The following is a 22505-nucleotide window of genomic DNA, read 5'->3' on the forward strand; positions in this document are numbered from 1 at the left end:
CCCAAGAGTTAGTCCACATAGATCTGTTTAGAAAATGTCCAATTAGGATAATATACACCACATTTCAAGGACCATAGGGACTGTGTTGCTTCACTCTTTTTTGCCATTGTTGATACTTCACTCTTTTTTGCCATTGTTGTTTCTAAGGGAATAATATATATGTGTGTGTGTGTGTGTGTGTGTATTCTTTTTCCATGTTCAGGAGCAGTATATCCTCTCAAAGGAAGGACAAGGAGCCATATTTGGTGGCAAAATATCACTCTGATTTGGGGAGTCAATGGCTTCTTAACAAGAGTCAGAACTGAAGTTGATATGGAGCAATGAATGGGATCTGATTAAAAGGACAAACTTCATTGTCAATCAAATTCTGTGTCTACTGACGTGACTCTTAGGACAGCAATCTTGTGCTTTTATCTCTGTTTAGCAAAATGAAATGAGCACCTACTTTTTCTGAAAGGAGACTAAGGGTTCTCTTCTCCTGTTAATTTTTTTTTTTTTTTTTTTTGCAGTATGCGGGCCTCTCACTGTTGTGGCCTCTCCCGTTGCGGAGCACAGGCTCCGGACGCGCAGGCTCAGCGGCCATGGCTCACGGGCCCAGCCGCTCCGCGGCATGCGGGATCTTCCCGGACCGGGGCACGAACCCGTGTCCCCTGCATCGGCAGGCGGACGCTCAACCACTGCGCCACCAGGGAAGCCCCTCCTGTTAATTTTTATTGGGCTTCCAGAAGGCCTCTGTCAACCTGGCTTCCAGATAAGTGTCCCCTAGTGTGGTTTCATTCCAAAGGATTTAAAAGGATCTTGAGGGCTTCCTCAAGTGTCCACTTTAACCCCTAGTGTCTCTGACACAAGAAATGCCTACCAGGGTCTTTTTCCTGTTCATTATCAAGATTAATTTAAGAATATCCTATAGTAAGCAGAAGGAAAGCAGTGTTTGAATGACTTGTAGCCTCAACGAGATGCAAATTCCTACAGTGCAAATGCAGAAAGCGCCTCAACTCCTCTGTTTTTAGCCAGGAATAGATCACCTATTACCCCTCACCGCGAAAAGCATAGCAGAGCCCTCATTATCTCATATCCATGCTTTCCAAATCCATCAGCTGCCTGCTACACTGCTGGGCTTTTTAATTTAAATGTCAGCTAAAGTTAGAATGTGTTTTATAAAAATGTCAGAGCCCCGTTAACTTCGCTTCTGGGCTGGTCTCGCCTTTCACTTTGGAGTTGACAACGTTAAGGAAATGATTTCTCTAAGAACGCTTGCCCTAAAATTCCTCTTTGAATCTTTATGATACGCTCCTTAAAAATCTGAACTCTGGTTAAAAATCAAGGTGCTCCCGATACCCGTATCTATAAAATAGTCACCTCTCAGCCTGTATGAAAGATTTCTAAATGCTTCCCCACCTTTGAATTCACATTGTGAATCAAAAATATATTCTAAAAAGCTGGCATTCGATCGGTGCTTCTCGGTGGGCTTTTGGAGGTGACAACTGTCCTTACAGGACGATCCCACCCACTGCAGCATCTGAGTGTCCCTGCTCCTCCTTTTCGCTAAAAGCTAATAATTCTGCCCAGTTATGGTGACAACCGGAAAACCTTCCACTCATTTCCAGATACCTCCCGAGCTGTGTATGCTCCAGGCGAGATGAGACTACACCGAGAGTTTCAAAACCCTCGCATCGGACACAAACCAACCAAAATACTCACCAGCCCACAAAGTCTTTCCTCACTTGACTCCTAAAACCGTGTGCTTGGGTTGCTCATTTCGTTGCTGGGATTCACCACTCTGTGATGCCGCTTGAACTATATTGTTCTCTTGCTGTAGATGGAGGTCTCACCTGGCTCCACAAATGGTGCCCTGCTGGTGGGCAGATATCTTAGAATAGACATCTGGTGGTGACCCCATGTCAAGAAGAGTCCTGGGCACAGCAGATGCTCATTGACTTTGTTAGATGAATAGTTGGTGGGTGGATGACAGAGAGGACCTAAATCCTGGACCCCTGGCCACTGGTTTAGGAAGAAATACAAGCAGCTCTGTACGCTTCTTGTCCCCCTGGCTCGCCGGGGTTGTGGATCGTGTCTGCAGCATTGTGGCAGTTGGGTTCTTTTGGCCTCATACTAACACAGGGCAGGGCACAAAAGAAGGCAAATAGTCAAGTTTGTTGCTGGGGCAGCAGGTATATTAAAGTGACCACGATATACACGCACATGGAAAGAATACATGTTAACAGGTAACAAGAATAAAACACTTTCTCAAAATGTGATGAGTTAGGGGAAAAGTAGATTTTCCCCTAACTCCCAATACTGGCTCTATTTTTATTTGTTTCAAGGTTTCCATTGTTGCTCTTGTACTAAAGCACCTAACAGATGTCCCTCCAAAGGCATCAAACCACTGTTGTGGTTTTCCTCCCATCTCTATTTCTTTTTCAGTAAACAAATTACCCAGAATATATTTCCCCCTTTATATGTGTTGGGGAGAAGAAAAAGACAATTATATTTTTAAATGTCATTTTTCTCATTAATGACCAGAGACAGAAACAAACCACAATTGATTCAAAAGCCAAATCCTAATCCTTTCTATTTCTGTAGCCTCAGCAGGGCTTTCTCCCATGAGATAAATGGAGATAATCCTCACATAAGAGGAAAAGTAGAAAATACAAACAGATTCAACAATCAAGGTTAAGGGTGAATGAACTACAGGTCACGTCTGGAGAGGACAATACAGAAAGGAAGATGTGCACTTGCATTTTCCCCCCAGATGGTGATAAATTCACACTGATCCAATTTGTCCCTCTTCCCCTATCTCTAGAGCTCTCCACGGCACACAACCGTAAGGTGTCTGACCTTCGCTAAGATCGAGTGCCACCTGCAGCCTTCACCTCGTCAAAAAAGAAAAGAAACGGCCCCATTCATAGACAGAACCATGCTGTTATCAGTGGCACAGCCGAACTGGGTAAAGGGTACATCAGGGATTGGGGCACAGGATGTCTCACTCTTTAGAGGCATACATATATGATCAGACACCTACCTCACATTGGATGAGACAGCTTTGTCATTCTCTCCCTCTCTTTTCTCCCTCTCTTCCCTTGCCTCCCTTTCTTCCCACCCCTGCCCTGCAATGCCCTATTACATCATCCCACTCTGACTCAGCTCCACAGTCTAGGAATGGGAAGAAGCTGAGTTTGGCCACCAAGACGCTAGGACACTATCCCCCAGGAAACAAGCACCTCTGCGTGTGATGCTCTGATTCCCATTTTCAGACAGCACTGCCCCCACAGCTTGGAGACAAAGAAAAAAGCGATCACGCTTCAAAAGATACCAGTTCTGGTCAAATTGCTGTCAGTCCAGCAGAAAAATCTTAGGATGATTTCAGCCCATTAACTCCTTCCTGCTGACCAGGAGGATGCAACGTGGGGACACTACTCATCTTTGGGGCCACTAAGCAGGATTCAGATGGAACCTAATTTGCTGAACCTGGACCTCAACCTAACATTAATATCATTCAAGTGAAAATAGAAATGTAAAGCTTTAAAAATCATCATTTAGTTCCAACTGAAACAATCAAATATCCTCCAAATCAAACCTGAACTAGATTGATGTTTCATTTACCTTCTAATCTAGAAGGCATTCCCGTGACAATTTCTCCATGGCCTTGGGCAGCTAATCTCTTTCTCAGCTTCCAAGTCACTGATGACACTACGCCTGGCAGGTTGGACAATTAACATAGCTCCAATCCACACACTTGGGCTCCCTGCTAGGTAGTTTACCATTTACACAGTCCAGTTTGATTTCTGAGTGTTCAGAAAGATGGGTTGTTTGAACCCACTGATCCAAGAACATGTTTTTGTATATTCCTATACCTCTTATAAATCAGACCAGAGAAAGGAAGCATGAATGGACCACTTGTCCATTTCAAGCAATTATTCTGTCTGGCATGGGTGGAGGAGAAAATAGAGTAGTGTCAGCAGAGTGATGATCAGTGGTTAGTTTTACCAGAGGAAATGTTACGTGTCCAGTGCCAAGCACATCTATCTGTCTGACTGCCTGGTCTCTGATCGTCTGTATTTTTTCTCCTCTCTCACGTACACACGTACCCTCTTTAATTACTAGCAGAAAACAGTGCATTCTGCACACTTCACAACATCTGTTCAGGCCTTAATTAATCCAACTCTCACAGTCCCCATAGCAACGATGCTTAGCAGGTTCATTCTCTGCAAGCAGAAATCTTCCCCTGAGTGACTCAAAACACGGCCATTACCGAAACATGTTTACATTAATTCTAGCGTCAGATATAATGAGAATTTTGCACAGAGGGTGTTTGCGTGGAAAGACCAAGTTATGAGATCATATTCAGCATCCCCTTAGTAAAATCAACTGCCTCAAACCGGGAACACAAGTTAACACTAATTTTTCAAGGTATTGCAAAAAAAAAAAAAAATCCCATTACTGCCTTTATGTTACAAGAAATTCCTGTGCTACAGAAGGTTAATGACCACAGTTACCCTGATGCAGCACACAGTTATTGTTTGTAGGGCAGTTTGAAGAAATGCAAGTGTTAAAAAGAAATTCAGCAGGAGGGGGGCCTCCTGAGCTTCTGGCCCTACAGACATTAATTAAAAGCCTATTGTTCTTTGCGGGCACCCGCCAACTTCTTCCCCAAATTAGAGCTTGCCAGCAGCAGAGAGGTTCACTGAGCCTTTCCAAGGGGGCCATGAACGCTGCCAAGGGAAAAGTCAAGCACATCTCTGAGAGTCTCTTTTAGCTCCATGGTCTCTACAGATGCTCTCCTTGACGCTGGCTGTATTTGCGTTTATATTTGAAGCTGTTACGTTAGCGATAGTAAAAAGAAACACTGACCACTCTCCAGAAAACCTGCTCAGACCTTACATACGGTGTTGTGGGGCGCGGTGGTAAAGAGAGCATGGACAAGTGAAGCCAGGCATTTACCCCCAAGTAGTGGTTCAGTCCATACCAGCTCCGTCATTAAATGTTTAACTTGGGTTGCTAACAAGAAGTAAACCACTCATCAGAGTTCCAACTCCTTTGCCTATTCAAAGAAGGAAGCAGTGAAAGGGAAACAACCCAAAACCCACTGAGGAGGGAGAAGAAAAGAATTTAGACAAACTCTTGGGTAAGTCAAAACTCATTTTAGTAGAAAATCAGATCCCTTCTATGATATACATTGGGGCACCCAGTTGAGCCTCTGAACAAGAAGGGGAACTTCCTGAACCTTGCCCAGTGACTGGAACTCTGTGGGGCCTGGGGACATTGGCCCTGGGGATGACGTATCTCCAAACTGAATGAAAGACAAGTCATTGGGGAAGGGAGGGTTGGGGGCTCCTGCAGGAATAAGGGCCAGTTCTCTAATGTAACCATGGTATCTAGTGAAATGAGCAAAGAAAGTATAATCCTTGTTTCTCACCAAGTTCATTCTTCGTCCGCAGACAACTGTCTCTATGAGCTTTTTGGCTGTTGTAAGTAAAACTTCTGACTTTCCTCTCTCCAGAGAGTTTTATTGGTAGGCAGACTAGTAGGATTCGATTAAGGGCGTGTTGAAGTTTCTCAGCCATGAAGCTTCTACAAAACTACTGAACCATGGTCCCCCTTCAAGTTACTTCACCCAGAGCAATATTCAATGACCAGCTTAAAGGAACGGCTTTGAACTCACAAGCCAGAGGCAAAGAAATGGAATGGAAACAGGATCAGGATTCTAGTTCTAGTTCTGTCGCCTCTTTGATCTCAGATTTCCAAAGGCTCCTGTTCATCCGCTCATCCCCTCAGCTGAATAAGTCTCATGAAGCTCTTACTCTGAGTGCAGCATCATGGCAGGCTTGGTTAGACCATGGACATCTCCCAGGGCAAAGGAAGATGGGCTGTGAAAAACTGAAGCAGTGATGCCCCAGCTAATTTAGCTCAAGCTCGCCTTCCTCCCACCCCTGTCACCAGCATGTAAGCCCTGCTATCATTTTTAGAGTGGTTACTGTGTGGCGTTTACTGTACTAGGCTTAACTCATTGAGTTTTCACAACAGTCCTGCAAGGCATGTCTATTATTATCCCCTTTCATCGATAAGGGAACTTAGCTCAGAAGCAAGGTTGCGGGATTGTGCAACTCCAAGAGATTCCATTCACCCTGGATTCCACGAGCAAATCCAGACAATGTAAGTGGCGTTGTGTGACCCTGTGGCCCTAGGGAATTTCAGTAAGCAAAGCCCAAATCTGATTTTTCCCTACCTTTTCACTGCCTCCATCACGCTTATTAGAGGGAGCTCTGTGCCTGACAGGCTGTCGGGAAAGAACATGGTGGACTCTTGGTGGTAATCACAGGATCACTGTGGAATCTTTCTTCCATGTGTCCTCTCTACTCCTTTTTCTTTTCCACAAAGCCTTAAGTGGTAGATGAAGATGGGGTGAGGGGTAAAGCTGATAAAAAAAGGGCAGGCAGTGGTCAAGATAGTGATATAGGAAGATCCCATGTAGTCACCTCCTCCCCGGACACACCAAATCTACAGGAGCATATGGAACAATTTTCTCTGAAAAAGACCTAGACTAGCAAAACAGCTCCACCACATCAGAAAACAAGAAAAGGCCCACACGGAGGCGAATAGGAGAGGCTGAGGTGTGGTCTCACCCTAAACCCCCAGCATGGCAACCCACCATCTGGATGGAACTCACGAACTTCTCCCCAAGGAACAAAGGGTTTATCCCTCACATCAGGCACCCCAATTTTTGATAGCAGCACTTGACAAGTCCCCCAAACACCCGGCTTGAAAACCAGTGGGGCTCACAGCCCCAAGACCCAAAGGGCTGTAGGGACCTGAGAACCAGCTTTTAAAGGGTTTCAGCCTCACTCTCTCCAGGGCCCGGTGCAGAAGCAGCCCTTTGAGAAGCGCACAGACTTTATGTGAAAGAGATTCACGTGCTGACCTTAAAGCCTCAGCCTAGAGGGCGGAGCCCCGCACTTTCCCGGAATGGGGATGGAGACACCGGCACTCCCTAAAGCCAGTGGAGTCCAGTTGTTTTACCCTCTGCAGGTGCCGCCTCCCCTCCGGCTGGCGCCTCCCTAAAGCCAACTTCCCTCTCCCTGCACTAGCATCTCCCACGGGGGTGCCCCAGGTTTTTGCAGCTGCAGCCCAGGGCAACAGAGGCAGGGATGCCACCATCTTTGCGCCCTCCCTCTGCCTGGCTCCAGCTCACCGGTATCCCCCAGAAAGTTGATACACTCTTCTGGTGCCCTAGTTTTTGCAACTGTCGTCCAGAGGACACCTCCAGATCCCCCGGCTCTCTTGGCCAGCAGGGCTTTTGCTTGCGTTCCCATAGCACTGTATGTATTTTACTGTATTTATGTATTTTGAAGCTGCTGCCTGAGGGTCTGGCTTCGTAAACAGCCTAAACCTAGGCGCTGACTGAGGTCCCCCCGCCCACCTTTAGGACAGATAGGTCTTGGTACACCTCAAACACTGGGAGCCACGAAAAATAAAATAGGCTGCTTGGGCGATCACGAAGGTTTGGGAGATAACCAAAAGCTAGGGCAGGTTTGAACAATAAGGTTCATCTCCTACAACAAGAGCAATCCTGCAAGATCTGGAGAGGTGGCTGTCTCATCTACTATACAGAAACCCCACAGAGTCAGGTAAAAGGAGAAAACAGGAATATGTTCCAAAGGAAAGAAAAGATAAAACCTTAGGAAGAAAACTTTACTGAAAGAGAGATAAGAAAATAAAGCAGAAGAGCAAAGTGAGACTTCTTCCCTCCCCATCACTTTATTCCTCCACTTAAAACTCTGCTCCCTCTCTTCCAATAAGCATCTTCAGGTAGCCCCCAGGAACCCCTTTACTTTTGGTTTCTTGTGGCTTAGGATCAGTAGGTAGATACCCAATTGGCCATTTGACCACAATCCAGTTGCTTTATGGTGGAGGTGGATGTGGAAGGGTGAGGGGTCATGGTGTCATTTTACCCAGCGCTCAGCAAGCCAAAATGCCGAGACGCCGAGGTTTGCAGCAAAGAGAGGGCTTATTCGCAAGGCCGCCAAGGGAGAAGCACGAAACAGCGCATCTCAAATCCACCTCCCAGAAAAGCAAAGGGCCTAGGGGGTGGGATATTTATGGGATAACAAATAAAGAGGCAGGGCTGGCAAAGGCGTGGGGAGCGTGGGGAAAGGATTGGAAAAATCTGCGGTAATCATGGCTCTGCTCAGGTGTAACTAAGCTCCAGGGCTCTGCACGTTCTAAAACGGAGGCGCTTGGCACGCTCTGAGGGTGGAGTTTTCAGGCCCCTGACGTCAAAAGGTCACGGAGCGGACACTCACGCATGCCCAATTGGAGGGTCCTGGTCCTATCCAGTCTTAACCAGGCAGCTCCAACTAGGCACAGCTGACTCCAATTCCCGGAGAACAACTGGGGCAAACATCTTGTTTCGGCTCCGTGCCACCTGGAGGACAGGCAAGTCTTTTGTAGATGACCTTGATTAGTGAAGGCAGGTGAAATGGATTTGACTAATGCTTCCCGAGGGTTTCAGCAGTCCTCCATAATCCAGCTCTCTATGGAACCTGATCAGTTACCAAGTTGAGAGAGACACTTCCATGTTTTCCACCACTTGTACCAGAGCCCTTGGAAGAGTCCGAGATAGATGGATTTTCTCCCTGGATACCTTGATCCAGAGGGGAGAAACACATTCTGCAGTACCTCCAAATGTGTACTCCAGTGGTCTTTTCTTTTGTGTCTCTGGACTTTTGCTTGGGTTTCTCTCCTTACTTGGAATGTCTCTTCCACACCCTCCGACTCTACTTCTATTTCAAGCCTCAGGCATCTTCTACTTCCGGACAACTCCCTTCATTCCACATATTACTGGCCCCAACATGCCCTTTCTCTGAGCTCCCATGGTGATCTGTGTTTCTCAGTTATCTGTTCATGTGTTTGTCTTTTCCAACAATTTGCAGGCATATTCATCTTTACAGGCTTCCTAACAGATCGTTTGGCCTTTAGCAGAGGGTCAATAAATGTTTACTGAATGAGTTGAATGGAGGTTTAGAGATGCAAATGAGTTGAAAGCTAACCTTATGAAGCTTTAGTCCACTCTTAGAGCTAGCCATCTCCAGGCACCTGACCCCTCTATTCACTGCTTCTGGCTGTGCAGGTGCAATCTGCCTAAGGACTGGGACCAGGCTGACCAATTATTAAAAAAAGCTTATGATATAATAATAGCTAGCATATGTTGAGTGATTACTATGCCCCAGGTACTGTTCTAAGCACATTACATAATCATTTAACTCTCACAGTTCTGTAAGGTAATCATCCCTGCTTTATAGATGAGGAAACTAAGACCTAGAGAGGTGACAGGCCAAGGACACAGCCAGGAAGTGGAAGGTCTGGCTCCAGGATACTCTACTGCCATGCCTCTCTCATTGAGAAAGACAGCGATGGTTGAACCTTAAAAACCTCCGTTTGATCCTGAGTTTGAATGGTGTGTCCTAGGTCATAAGAAGGAAAACATACTCCTTTTCACTTTCACTAATCCCATGATTTTCGCTTGCTCACCTTCTTCTTTTTATATAGCCCTTACACACAACATCACCACCACCACTTCTGCAGCGATAATTTTTCCCCTTTTCTGAATGAGCAGGGCTCCATTTGAGAGTGGGCTGGAAGTGTCGCAGGAAGGACTCCAGCAATTACACAGCCCTGATGAAGTGCAGAGAAGTTTGGACTACAAATGAGATGCACATGAGTTTATGAAACCTGGAAGGAACAGGGCAAAAATGTTGTTTTCCTTTCTGCAACAAATCTCTAAAGGGATGAAGGTTTCCTTAAGATCTTTGATCGGTGGGAAATATCCTTTGAGGGAAACTTATTTATGATGCTGAGAAACAGGGTGGTTTTCTCCTCAGATGAGTGAATTTCTTTTAGAGCCAGAGTGAATTCCACGAAATCTGAGCTGATTACATAGCGAGGACAAAGTGAAAAGGAAGAACTTATCAAGAAAGTGTTGAGACTTAGATTCAGTTGAGAAGTCATAATATTAAATTTAAAAATTACCAAGAGGAATCTATGAATAGAGGTATATCAAATAATGCTGAAGCTTCCCCTGGGTGGCTACACAAAGCCCCAGAGTTTGCAGGGCTTGAAAATCAACCGAGCATATGTATTTTTAAAGAACTCCGTGGGGATTTTGAACATCTTTACCTATTTTCACGTATGGTTATTTCCATAGCCTCTGTCAGGAAAAACGGAAAGATATTTATAGTTATCAGAGCAAGGATTTATACTGAAATATCTATACGCTTTTTATTTGAAGGATAGAGAATTCTGGAATAGACATTATTGGAGAGAGAGGGAAGATAGATCTTTCTCTCTAGATGTCTTTAGGAATAGAAGATGCACCTTATAATTTAGGAGTTCATCTTGGAGATGAAGAGACTGATTAAAATTTTAACAAGCTATCATCCATTCTGTGAAAATTAGTCTCTGAATCTGTTAATACAATTGTGACCAAAATGGCCAGAAGAGGCAAGAGTCAGAAAAGAGTGTCCCCCAAAAAGGTGTTTTTTAAAACTCAGATTAGACTTGCCCAAGTGAAAATATAGGTTCGTTATTCCACTGGTAACTTAAGTGGGAAAAAACCATAACGGAACCAGGGTGAATTTTTTTCTCTTCCTATCACAGCTCCCTCCTGGTAAGTGTTGCAAGCCTGGGTGAATTTAGTATTTCTCCTTTATTTTCATTTTTAATAAAGGGAGATTGTGTTTGAGTGTGAAATGTGTATTTTACTATGGTTCTAAACAGTTTTAAAATTTCAAAGTAAACTAGCAAGGGAATAGATATTTATTGACACTGACCAAAACATACACAAACACTTCTGAAGAACAAGCTGAAAACATTTCCTGGTTTATTTTCTCACACAGAGACCCATAGTACCTTGAAAGCAAGATGCGCCAGTTTTCCTTTGTGGAAAAGCACATTCAGGCCACAAGCTTCACCGAGAGAGCAGCTTTTGTCCTTCAGTAACTGCTGGGCAGCGATCCCTCCGGTGAGTGGTGGTCTTTGGTGCTCCCAGGACCAAAAGGAGGCAGGGCCAGCTGCGAGAAGCAAGGGCTAATAAAGTCTTACTTCGGTAGCAAAGTGTCGCTACTAAACTTTACCTCGAACCGAGCAAAGTGTTGCTACTAAAGTTTACCTCGAACCGACTTGCTGGGGCCGTGCCTCTGGGCTGTGTTGAAAGACGCTGCTGAACTATGACTTCAAAGTCCACAAGCATTAGGACCACGAAGGTGCATCTGAACAGTCTCTGCCCCAGGTCCCAAGAGTCCAGATTGTGTCCACAGCAGAGTGGCCACCCGGTTAGGACAGGGGTCCAAATAGGGTACCTCGGTTGCTTGGTGACTGTGACTGCTCACCACCAGGGGTGACCCCTTTGATGTCCCAAAGAGTAGCTAAGAAAAGTTCTTTTCCACATCCTCCTGGCCTTTGAGGGCCCTGAGGTCACTCCTCCTAATCAGCTGCTGTGATTGTGAAAATTTGCCAATTATATCACTCTTTCCATCCAAAGTGCTTCACCTAGATCTCAAAAGGCATTTCAAAAAACAAATGATCCTGTAGAAAATACAATATGGAATTTTACTCTAGGGTCATAACAACTTTGAACATATTTCTGCTTATCTAAGTTAATTTTTCCTCCAGGAGTCTGGAATTAGGTGTGATAAGTTAATGACGATACAAACAGAGTTGTTTTCAATAATTTAATTATTAGACTCATGCCCCCAAAATAAACTTGCACGAAATATTAAACATTACTCCTAAAGCAATTTGGACACAGTCACACACACATCAGGAAAGGAAAAAAAAATTCTCCCCCAAATGCCTGTATTTTGTTTCATTTGGAAAAATAACAACACAATTAGAGGTAAACAATCGTTTCTTCTGCTCCATCTCCAGTTTCGCCGTCTTGTCTGGTTACTCTCTGTAGATTTAACTTTGCTTCTGCTATGAAAGTTTGCAGCTGAGGGCCATGCGGATTTGAGTCCTGGGGGGGCGGGCATGCAGTCTGAGAGAGGTCCAAATCTGCAACAGACAGACAGCACAGGTCACAGGAGAGTCAGCTTGAGACCTACAAGTCAGGTGAAACTAGGAGTCAGAGTCAGAGCCCTCGAAGATTGGGAAATGCTGTGGCCATAGAGCTAGCCACGGAGGGAATGACGAGTCCAGTGAGAAAGGAATGAAATGGATATCTAATGATTTAATCAAAATCACTAAAATGGTTGGTTGGGTGTACAAACATCTCCTGTGGCTAAAAATAACCTTTACAAAATACTCCCAGCAAAACCTTCAAACAAAAACTTGTTACCATTTGTGGGCTGTTCAAACACTGCACCTGCTGAGAAGGGGGTGCCCAGTTATTTTTAAAAATGGGTTCAACGTCTTAGAAATACAGTTACCTACTCCGGCTGTGTGCAATAAGCCATATTTGCATCTGCACCGCATCTTCCCTTAGAGTAACTCAAAGTCAAGAACTGATCTGGAAGACTCAAATAAGGTACCTGGGACTTTCCCAATATGGGGAGAGGGGAGGGGAGAAAGGAGATGAAGGATGGAGACCCTCCAGCCTCACCATTATGCAAATCTGTTAACACCACACAGATCACTTAGCAAAAGGAACCAGGTTCCTGGGGAAAATCATTCTGGTAACAACTGACTGGGTTTGTTATTTTTCTGGTTACCTAGCAACAGCAGGGCACAGCCCATTTTCCCTTTTCTGATAAAACCCTCTAATACATGGTTTAAAGGAAAGACAAAGGGGGATTTTGATTTGAAAAAAAAGCAAGGCTGTTGCTGCAAACCATATTCTCTGCATTGCTCCACTGACCGTCCTCCCGGAAGCTTAGCTATGTGGGAAAATTACAAATAACCAGCTTCAGCTGGAGCAAAAAGCAGTCTACATGGAAACCCAGGTGGGGAAGATTCAGAGCCCTGAGGCCCACCTGTTCTTTTTTCAGGCATTAACAAGAGGTCATTCTAATCCTTGCCACATTTTATTCAAAGGCTCTATTATTTAGATGGATACACATAACCACCAGCACTCTGATGACAAAAATGCTTGTAATTTTTACGCTCCTGACAAGGATCTTTGGTTATTAGTGAAGACAGGAAGCAAGGCCTGGCTGGAATGAAGAGCAAAATGTCCTCACAGGGCTCCACCTTCAGGGATGCGGCTTCCTTTGCTACACCCCCTGTCGTCACTTCTTCCAATAGGAGGCAGAGCCAGCGGGAGAGGGGCAGCCAGGGCCACAGGAAGTAGACACAGGTCACCTGGAGGAGCTGACCTGTACCTCCAAAGCCAGCCCAGGAGGACTCTGGGAGGAGGGTAGGGGAGAGGCGGGGAGGAGAAGGGAGGGGAGAAAATAGAAGGGAGGGGAGGAGAGGGAAGGGGGAAGGGGAAGGGAAAGGAGGGGAGGGGAAGGGAGGGGTTGGGGAAAGGAGGTGAGGCTGCACTCCACAGCTCTGCTCAAAGGTTTAGGCCATCCCTAACTCTAGGTATCAATGGGGCACAAAGAAAAAAATCCATTTACATTGGGGTGACTTGATTCTGTTGATCCTAATCCCATACCTCAAATATTGGGCTCTCACTCACTACTGAAAACATGACTACTGAAAATGCCTCCAAATCCACCATGTGTACGGTGCCTTCTCTGGGCACAGCACCTGGTCCAGGCCTTTTACAGTCATCATCTCCTGAAGCCTCAAAACGTTGTAACGCACAATTTACAGATTGGGAAACTGAGGCTCGGCTAAATTCCTGCCCATCGTGCAGCTAGGAAGTAATCCAGATTTGAACTCAGAGGATCATTCCCACTTGCTCATCTGCTCAAGATTCTCATGGTCCCCATTTCTTGTTGTGCTGGAAATGGCTTGACCATCTTTGCAGAATTAAGACACCCTGGATGTGTAATGCTTAACCTCCCTAAGTACCAAATTTTGAACACTTACCAAAAAAAGAAAGAAAAAAGACATTCTGAGCTCCTCCAAACCGACACAGTAATTACTATAAAATTAGTAATTCACTATAAAATTAGTAATTCACTAAAATTACCTCATTCAATCAGGTAAACACAAAAAAAACCCAGGCAATGATTTCACTATCAGGGCAATACAGATCAACCTAGAATGTTCTCTGTCCTTCGCCTGTCTGTGGTCATCACACATTTTCACACTTTTAACTCCTTTTCCTAGCCATTGAAATAAAACCAGTTCACCTCTAAAAATAAACATTCCCAGTTAAACTACTGATGTTTAATATTATGCAACCTAAAAAACAAAAACATGCCTCAGAACTTCCATCTAGCAGAGGCTGACGACTGGAGAACAGTTCACCTCAGCCACCAACCACAGTGCTGCCTACTGGCCCACAGAAGGTCCAGCCAGGGTGCAAGAAGCGCTACAGGGAGAATGAAAAATCATCTATTGAAAGAGGCAGTTGTTGGGACGCGACTGCTGACAAATGTGACAAAGCCGGGCAGAACGGAAGTCCTTAATCCATGTAAGTTTCCTTCCTCTGGGGTAGGAAACATGTAGCAAAGAATCCAAAATACTGGTGATTCTAGGCATCTGGGAAGTCCCCTTCATGGTTTCAAGAAAAAACTTGTTCAAAAAGAGCCCAAGAACCAAATACATTTCAGAAAGAATTCTTTTATCTTAAATTGTAGGCTGCAGTTCAGGAAGACAGAGAAGCAAGAGTAAACATGGGGGGAGGTTTTTCATTTGTGTGTGAGTATAAGGCAGGCAAAGAGAGATTTAATCAGAATTTTTTCAAATAATAAAAATACAGGAGAAAAACATCTCCTGGACCCTAAAGTGAATCAATGGCCCACGTTGTAATCCCATATGTATTAATGTTGCGCTTGTGTGTCACCGGGAGGGGAACTCAATTTCCTTCTCCACGTTCCTTCTTGGTTTCTACCTGAACTACTTAGGCAAGGTCAGACAGTCTGTCTTTGAAATTAGAAACCATTCTGTGATTTCTGATTTTATTACTCCATTTCAACCCTGAAAGGACTCCAGCACAGCAATTGTGTATTTCTCAAGGTCAGCCACCTTCTTCCACATGCTCTACCCTAGAGAGTATGGTCGTCATATAGAACCCTAAACTGAAAAAACATTTGTTAAAATAAACCCTCGTTGATTCAGAAAGCAGAATTCTTGGGGAGTAGAATTAATCATCCAATTTTATTTGTGATCAAAATGCCTGTAAATTACTGGAAATAAAAATAGAATACCTCTTTTTTTGTGGAGAAAAGAACCCTCTTGTAAATTGTAAACCCTCTTGTAAACCCTCTGTAAATTGATACAGCCACTATGGAGAACAGTATGGAGGTTCCTTAAAAACCTAAAAATAGAATTACCGTATGACCCAGCAATCCCACTACTGGGTATATATCCAGAGAAAACCATAATTCAAACAGACACATGCACCCCAATGTTCATTGCAGCATTATTTACAATAGCAATGTCATGGAAGCAACTAAATGCCCATCGACAGACGAACAGATAAAGAAGATATGGTACATACATACAATGGAATATTACTCAGCCATAAAAAGGAACGAAATTGGGTCGTTTGTTGAGACGTGGATGGATCTAGAGACTGTCATACAGAGTGAAGTCAGAAAGAGAAAAACAAATATCGTATATTAACGCATATATGTGGATCCTAGAAAAATGGTACAAATAAACCGGTTTGCAGGGCAGAAATTGAGACACAGATGTAGAGAACAAACATATGGACACCAAGGCGGGAAAGTGGTGGGGGGTGTGGGGTGTGTGTGATGAATTGGGCGATTGGGATTGACATGTATACACTAATACGTATAAAATGGATAACTAATAAGAACCTGCTGTATAAAAAAATAAAATTCAGAAATTCAAAAAAACCAGAATACCTCATTTTTTAATAAGCAAAGAAATATTAACACAATCATAATTTGGTCAGATAAAAAACCAAATGCTCTTATGATGAAACAAAACTTCAAACTACAAAGAACCTTTTAATCTACTGTCTCAACACAACTGTCCCTCTTAGTTGACATAAAAGAAATAATTTGATCCTTCCCATACCTCTGGAAACTCAACAGAGTGAGCATTATTAACCTTAAAATAAGGACAAATAGGCTAAAACACATCAAAGCCTAGCTAAACCAAGTGGAGAAGCAGAATCTTGATGCACGTTTTTTTTTTTTTCCTATTTAGCTGAACTTTTCTTCACAGCCTAAAACTTCTTCCTTCACAAGAAATTTCCTCAGTCTCACTGTAGGGTCTAAGTCAGTCTTCTCAGGAAGTTTCTAAAAATGATAAGTATACACATTTTGGCTGGTCCTATCCCCTTTGTCTTATGGGTGGGGGGCAGAAAACACCCAGGCCATGGGCTGTATGATGTGCTGATACCCAGAGGCAGTTCCCCAAATCCCCCTATTTTTAGCCCTTCATTGTAGCCTTGAAGGGCTAAAAATGCATTTGTTGACATTTGCATTTATCATTTTCACACTTTGCTCACCTGCTATTGGAATTTCAAACTGTGAAGGAAGAGAATGTGGGATCTGGATGACATACAACCATAGGGATTGGCACCTGCAAAGCTGACACGAGCGGGAAGAAAAATTGGCCTTCCCTGCGTCAGCTCACCATCATTATTATTCTTTTGAGCCAACTGGATAATTGGTTATTTGCAAGACCAGACTGTAAAGTCAAGGTGTAAAATGCAACCACGTGTCACACTGAAAATGAATGAAGTGTCTCCCAAGCTGAGAAGTGAATGAAATCTTTTAAACCACAAGGTCAATGTAACCTTGGGCGAGTCACTTCCGCTCTCTGGGCTTCAGTTCATGAAGGATTGAACTGAAATAATCATTCAGGCCTCTTAAACTTCTTATACTGTAGGAGAATGTTTACACCTGTGTTTTGGCTCAGTAATGCGCCAAATACTATTCTAGAAGTGCAACAGTGAATGCATTTTTCAACTGCTTTCTGCTCAAGGAATACAAATTTATTACCTTAAGTTGCATTTAAAATAATGTCTTAAGGGTAATTTCCGGATATATGCCCCACCCTTCTACTTTCAGTCTTCCCTACAACACGTATTTGAGTTGAGCCCACACAGCCCTCAGAGCACAGGATTTGGAAAGCTACCTAATGAGTGGAAGATAAGGTCCACGGTCAAAATCTACACTTGATCTTCCCTTCTATGAACAGCAAACCTAACAGTAGTTTGTCATAAAGAAAGTGGTTGTCTATTGTTTTAAAATATTTAATTCATGTAGTCTTTGCCTTTTTCTGGATTTTCTGAATAGAAAAGCATTTTAAATCCTAATAATTTTTAAAGAAAAGCTTTGTTTCAATTTCAAAGCACCAGGATAACTTCCATCATAAACATTAACTGTCCAGGTCTGAATTTAACACCACATTACCCAATGGCCAGACAGCCAGCAGCCCAGTGCTACAAAAGCACGTTGAGTCAACGTTCGGATCATTGATGATGTGTGTCAGCCCTCTCCGTGTCTTATCCCAATCCATTCTCCGCAAAAAGACTCACAAAACAGAGCTTCGTGTCTCTGGGTCCTGGCTCTGTTCTTGGTTATTTTAATGAAGTGTTCCGACTCATACTCTTTACTACTGTATCCCTCGTGCAAGTTCCTATAATCAAAATTCACACTTTCCTAGAATAACACCACCTCAAACAAATTGTCATTCATATTCCAAGTCTGCAAAATAAGTTGTATTCACCCATTTAATGATCGATTCATGCTTATACTGTGAAACATTTACAAAATTGTTTCCTGATGGCATTACTGGCAATCACTACTTTTTTCTCAGGAGCATTAATGCACAGCATTTTCTTTCTAATGGAAAACACTTAATGCACAAAACTCAACGTGTCCTCAGAGCTAAGGAAAATTTTTCTCCCTCACTGCTTTTGCTCAACTGCATTTCCCATAGTGAGCCACAAACAGCATGTGAACATCTGGCATAAAAACCAATCTGGATATCTGAAGCCAATGACCTCAATGAGTGTTAGGATTCCCTTCATTACTCCTCACGTACCAATCCTGCACCTGAAATAAAATAACCGAAGTGTACTCTGGGGTTGTATACGTGTAAATGTGTAATGTAAGAAAGCAAACTTATAATTTTTTCAAGTTGTGACTGTTAGAGTTGGACTGTATTTTCTTACCAGTAATTAACATATTTGGAATAATCTATGTTGGTTATGTAGGTAACACTGATAAGAAACACAGCAATTGAAGCAATCAATACAATGAAGTTACAATTATGTTAACACAAGATGCATTATGATACGTCAATTGTCTCTGTGTGAACTTTGATTTGCTCTCACACTCTCTCACCCAGAAGGGTGCCCGTGTTACTGAGTCATGACCTTAACATCAGCAAGTCCCACGGGAGAACGGGGCAAGTGCTTCCACCTTCCCCTCTTCTCTGGGATGCATTTCAAAGTGTGTTTCTCTAATCAGGATACTAATAGGCATTAATGATAAAAGAATACAGTGGTCAAGTAAGTTGATGAAACTCCGGGTTAATCAAGTTTCTTTATTGACAAATCCCCAGAACTTTAATAGGCTCACCTGTATTATTAATCTCTGAAAGGGAAAAACTGTATGTGGCAGGTCCCAAACTCGGGGAGCTTTTTCTCACAGTGTACTTTTCAGTGTTGTGTTCTATGTAATATACTTTGGGGAAGAGTGCACTAGAGAATAATAAATCTATTATAGACTAAGAAAGAAAGAGACAATAAATGACCAAGATGCCAGAATAAATCAGGGGTGGGAAGCTGGAAATAGGTGAGGTTTTCCAAATTCAGAGACTCTTGATCCTGTATATAACATCTATAGCAGACTCGGGCAATCATCATCAATGGCTGCTAAAAGCATTAGGAGAAGAGCTGATGGGGAACTTTATAATGGATGGACAACATCCGAACCCACAGGTCAATCTTAATATCGCAAAGAGAGAAACAGACAACTCAAGCCTCCTGATGGGATGCAAGAGGAAATATACAACATCTACAACATAGGAAACAGACAACTCCATCTATGAAGATGTTTTCATGTCAAAAAATAAAGCTTGCATCTAGTCAAATATCAAATATCTATTCCCAACTACCAGTTTACAGGAAATATAGAGACAGAAGACTACGTTAAGTGACACCATAGGGATGCAATCAGCAAAATCCAGAATGTAGAAAATTTTTCATAAAATATACTTTTCTCAGAAAAAAAAATGTCTTTTCACCAAATAAGCAACCCAGTCTTTTCAACAAGTTGTAAGATTTTTTTTAAAGGCAAGGGAACTTTAGATTAAAAGACTCGTGAGATATACAAACCAAATGCAATACATGAAACTATTTGGATCCCAATGCAAACAAACCAAGGGAAAAAAAATTGAGACAATCAGAGAAATTCAAGTACTGAGAGTATGATTTTAAGTAAAAACTGTTAAATTTTTTAAGGTGTAATAACGATACCATGGGGACTTCCTGGGCAGTCCAGTGGTTAAGACCTTGCCTTCCAATGCAGTAGGTGCGGGTTTGATCCCTGGTTGGGGAGCGAAGATTCCACATGCCTCATGGCCAAAAAAACCAAAACATAGGGCTTCCCTGGTGGCACAGTGGTTGGGAGTCCGCCTGCCGATGCAGGGGACATGGGTTCGTGCCCCGGTCCGGGAAGATCCCACATGCCGCGGAGCGGCTGGGCCCGTGAGTCATGGTCGCTGAGCCTGCGCGTCCGGAGCTTCTGCTCCGCAACGGGAGGGGCCGCGACAGTGAGAGGCCCGCGTACCGCAAAAAAAAAAAAAAAAAAAAAACCAAAAAAACCCAAAATATAAAACAGTAGCAATGTTGTACCAAATTCAATAAAGACTTTAAAAATGGTCCACATTAAAAAAAAAAAATGATACTGAGTCCATTTGTCCAGAGCAGTGAATTGATAATGTTCTTTTAGAATTTGGATTCCTATTCTTTAGTCTTGAGTTTACTTAAAACTAAAAAGTAACATTTTTTAAGAAATAGGAACTAAAAGATGTACATCTAGTCCAACAATATCTGAGTAAATTTCAGTTCCTAACAACAGTAGGTGTCAACATATAATGTCAAATGAATGAATGAATGAGTGAATACCTTATTCAAAAATTCTACCTACTGTAATTAGAGTTGTGGGAATCACCAATTTGGAATTCTTATGTTTAGAAAGTACCTTACAATTTCATTTATTCTAATTCTTGTCTTCTCAGTAAGAATGAAACTAAAAATGTAGCCAAGATAGAACTGCACAATAGGGCTTCTCTCTTTAAGCCACTAACATTATTTGACCTTGAGTCAAGCATTCAATTCAAACCTCACACCAATCCACAATGGTAAGTACACTATGGAATATGAAAAGGAGAGCTTAAAACAAACCTAACTTGAAAATGGAACACAACTCAGGAACACAAGAAGCTGAAGAAAACATCCAAAAACCATAATTAACATCTTCAAAAATTTTTTTTAAGATATTTCGGCCACCAAACAAGATTCCATAAAATAGGAACTATAAGAGAACAAGGAAAAATCTCTTAGAAATTAAAAATATGCTGCTGAATTTTTAAAAAAAATCAATGGAAAAGTAGGAGGTTAAGGATGAGAACATCTTCCAGGAAGTAGAACAAAAACATGAAGAAATGGAAATAAACAGAAAAAACAAAACAGAAAAATCAGAGGCTCCAAGAGGTCCAATTTATAACTGTAAACAGTTCCAGTAAGAGAAAACTGAAGAGAAGCCATTTTTTAAAGAAGAAAATGTCACAGATTCGAAGGAAATATATTTCTTGATTGAAAGAGTCTAATGAATAACCAGTAAAAATGATTTTAACAAAAGACTAGACTAAGGCATATTATAAAATTCATCCACGAATGAATAAAGCGATAATTCTAGAGGCTTCCTAAAGCACAAACAGGTTGCAAACAAAGAATTAGGAATCAGAATGGAATCAGACTTCTTAACAGCAACGCTGAGAAGTGGAAGAATCAAATCCTTCAGAATTCTGAAGGAAAATAATTTGGGTATAGAATTCTAAGCCCAGATATATTATAAAAACCAAGTATAAAAGTAGCAAAAATAAATAAAGGAAATGAAAAAGACATTTCAACTGATTTGGAAAAAAAAATCCTTTCATTATTAGATCTTTTCTTAGGAAGATTTAGAGATATGCTCCAACAAATAAAGGAATATGCCATAAAAGAGAAAGATTGGGATTGAGGACAATAGGATCCAACACAGGAGAGATATGAAGAGATGTCCCAGGTGACAGCTACACTGATGGCCGGGACAGCAACAAGGGCATATTAGAGTAAGAGGACAGAGGATTCTGGAAGGGAAATTTCCAGGAAGGAAGATGAAGCTGATAGATTTTGGAATGTGTTGAGTGTGTGTAAAATAACATTGATCAGTTATTGAGAGAAGTATAGGCACTCTGGAGGAAAATATAGGAGGTAGAAAAAAAGTGAGCAAATGAAAAAATAAGGCAGATGGTTAAAGTCTCAGTAGGATAGAACAATGACATTATTTTTAGTAGCTTCTATTCATACAGTTGATTTTTCTTCATCTTAAAAGGGCTCAGCTCTCACAAATGTCCTTTTCTAATCTTAAATGTCTACATATAAGTATAAATATGATTTTTCGGAAAACTACTTCTCAAAGTACGAAATATATTGAGCCCATTCTAAAAGAATGAACGTGTCTGTATAATTAAGATTAGAGACTTCTGAAGTTCTAATATCTGCTGTTAGAAAAAAACCTTTATAAACAGGCACTTCAGAGAGGAAGAAACCTAAAAAGCTAATAAATATTAAAAAGGAACTAAATCTCACTGGTAATTAGGGAAGTACAAATTGAAAGAAAGGGGTTGCCCATTCCATACCCATGATATCGGCAAATATTGAGAAGCCTAACAATGCTAAGTGTTGGGGAGAATCTGGAGAAACTCGACCTCTCGTACATTGCTGCTGAGAGTTATACTATACAATTTTAGAGAGAAATCAGTAACACCCAGCAAAACCAAAGACATCTCTACTACTTCTAGGTGTTCATAATCTACATAAACTCTCACTCATGTGCACAAGGAGATGTGCATAAAAGAATGTTTACTGAGAAGCGTTTGTAATACAAAAATATTGGAAACATCCTAACTGCTCATTAGTAAGGTAATGAATATGCTGGTGTTTATTCACATAATGGAAGAGCATACAGCAGTTTAAAATTAACTACTTGTGCTACATATACAAATATGCACGTTGAGTGAAAAAAATAAGTTGCAAATAGACATATACACACACATACACGTGGAGCGGGGGAGAAAGGGAAGAAGGGCAGGCTCTTTTATACTATCACTATGTACATATGTATCCATAAACAATATATCATTTTTTGTTTTCCACTACATTTATATGTATCCATAAACGATAAACAATATGTCATATTTTT

General features: G+C 42.1%; 1 protein-coding gene across 7 annotated transcripts in view; it reads right to left on the bottom strand.

Moving 5' to 3' along the window:
- Positions 1 to 10794: 10794 nt before the first annotated feature.
- The window catches only part of ARHGEF28 (Rho guanine nucleotide exchange factor 28), a 311929-nt gene continuing 300218 nt past the window's right edge, over positions 10795 to 22505 (bottom strand). For all 7 annotated transcript variants that reach the window (XM_027100839.1, XM_027100838.1, XM_027100840.1 and 4 more), the window contains one exon: positions 10795 to 12048. In XM_027100839.1, the coding sequence (XP_026956640.1) occupies positions 11885 to 12048 (164 nt within the window). In that variant the 3' untranslated portion in view covers positions 10795 to 11884. The remainder of the gene's footprint in view (positions 12049 to 22505) is intronic.

The sequence above is a fragment of the Aethalodelphis obliquidens genome, unplaced genomic scaffold (genome assembly GCF_003676395.1).
Source record: "Aethalodelphis obliquidens isolate GAN/ISIS:26980383/991018 unplaced genomic scaffold, ASM367639v1 scaffold4, whole genome shotgun sequence".
Taxonomy (NCBI): Eukaryota; Metazoa; Chordata; class Mammalia; order Artiodactyla; family Delphinidae; genus Aethalodelphis; species Aethalodelphis obliquidens.